The sequence below is a fragment of the Aplysia californica genome, unplaced genomic scaffold (assembly GCF_000002075.1).
Source record: "Aplysia californica isolate F4 #8 unplaced genomic scaffold, AplCal3.0 scaffold00741, whole genome shotgun sequence".
Lineage (NCBI taxonomy): Eukaryota > Metazoa > Mollusca > Gastropoda > Aplysiida > Aplysiidae > Aplysia > Aplysia californica.
In genome coordinates this window covers 134,129-135,901 of record NW_004798011.1, presented here as the reverse complement: position 1 = coordinate 135,901, position 1,773 = coordinate 134,129, and the positions used below count along the sequence as shown (strand labels likewise).

The 1,773-nt window shown below is 42.4% G+C and overlaps 1 protein-coding gene across 1 annotated transcript in view; it reads right to left on the bottom strand.

The window, feature by feature from the left end:
* Window positions 1-1,773, bottom strand: part of LOC101850206 (mucin-17) — a gene marked incomplete in the record, with an annotated part of 71,313 nt that overhangs the window by 8,991 nt on the left and 60,549 nt on the right. Inside the window, 1 exon segment of the mRNA XM_035972563.1 lies at window positions 435-470. Coding sequence (XP_035828456.1) covers window positions 435-470 — 36 coding nt within the window.

Below are 1,773 nucleotides of genomic sequence, written 5' to 3'. Positions count from 1 at the left end.
AGAGAGAGAGAGAGAGAGAGAGAGAGTTAGAAAGAAAAAGTGAGAGGAGGACATTGTGTGCATTATATTATCAAAAATACAAACATCAGAAGTCAACAACGGCCGATGGTGAAATCAGTGATAAACAGAGACAACAATTCTTAGACCCCCTGCACACTGACAGTCGGATTCAATCAAACTGAGTCGGGGCCAACCAATATCACCAGTTCGACTCACAACCTTAAAAATGCAAAGCGTTCGATTTTGAAAGTCAGAGTCGAATTTAGTGGAATTCAGCTGAATTATTCTAAAATGTTACTGTTTAACGCTTCTAATCTAGTCAGTCCCGACTCACACCTATAGTCAGCGTGCACTGGGAGGAAAGACAACCAAATGTCTACAGCCAATGGTGAAATCAGTGACAGGCAAGAAAGACACCAGACTGTTTATAATACCTTTTCAACTTCTTCGAAGACTGGCTAGATCTAGAGCTGGAGAAAATGAGAAGGAATTCAGCACACAGTTCATTCACTTTTAGTTTAGTTTTAGTTAGTGTTTAACGGCACTTGCAACACAATAATTAGTCCATAAGTGTCAAAGACTAGAAGTGATACGAGACAGTAACATGGAGGACAGATAAGGACGATAGATTACATTTGGAACGAAAATGGGAAAGAGGGAGCTAACCACATCAGAGCACCCACCAACCACCGACCACACAGAAGATAGGTGGACACCGGGGTCTACTTGGGCCTCCGACACATTTGCAGACTTTTTTGGATGGGCGGACCCCTGACCAATGAAATGCTGTCTGACATCGTCATGTTAGGGAAGGCCCGAAGCTAGCTAATATCAATATACAATGTATATCTATTTTATAAGGGAAAGAATGATGTCGGACAAACTCGGTTTGACATTAAATTGTAATTTTTGTACAATATTTTTTACTTTTACATTTAAAAGACTGATTTGTAGGTGTCTTTTTTGTTGTAAATCTCCGCATATTTGACCAAATCAGGAGTAGGCCTAAGCATAGATCTAGATCTAACAACGGGTACCTAGCAACACTAACTACATGTATCTTTGAATTTGTCATTGGGTGTGTTTTGAGGAAGGCAGTTGTCACAAGACAGTCAGAAGATAGATTCGAAAGGCATGGTCATGGATTAATTTTAAAAACCTACTTATTTCAGGGGTCCACCAATCTTTCATTAAACCAATAGGCTGAATGTACTTATTTTACTACGATGACACTGGGGTTTCCCTATCCTAAAACCTAATATTTCGCTAAGTATAGACTCCGGGGCCAACCTATCCTCTTCCTTATGTCTCAGATCAGAGGGAAAAGAGGACGTTTACAATTCTTCGCAGAAATTTGTTTAGCAGGGTTTTAACAATAGCCTATAAAATATTCACATCTTTTATTACAATAACAGCAGAATGGATGGGGAGAGGGGAGGGAGGGAGGTGGATGGGGAGGGAAGGAATAAGGGAAAAGAAGAGGGAGTGAGGAGGGAGGAGGTTGGTTATCTTAAGTTTCGTTACAGCTGCCCGAAGTAAAGAGGGAGCCACGGGAGGCCAAGATGTACAATACAGGGCAGTATCAAGATGATCGTTGAGAGAATCAGTGATCGTGTATGATCTCGGGGCTGCTTGGTTTTGGCGCGCTGTAGGTGGGACCACACTGTGTCACGTCACACCTTCCAACCGATAACCGTTGACAGTTTATCATGATAACGTCATAACCCTCCCTCCTGTGTTCCCCCCTCCCCCGTAAGCCTTGCAACCCCCCCC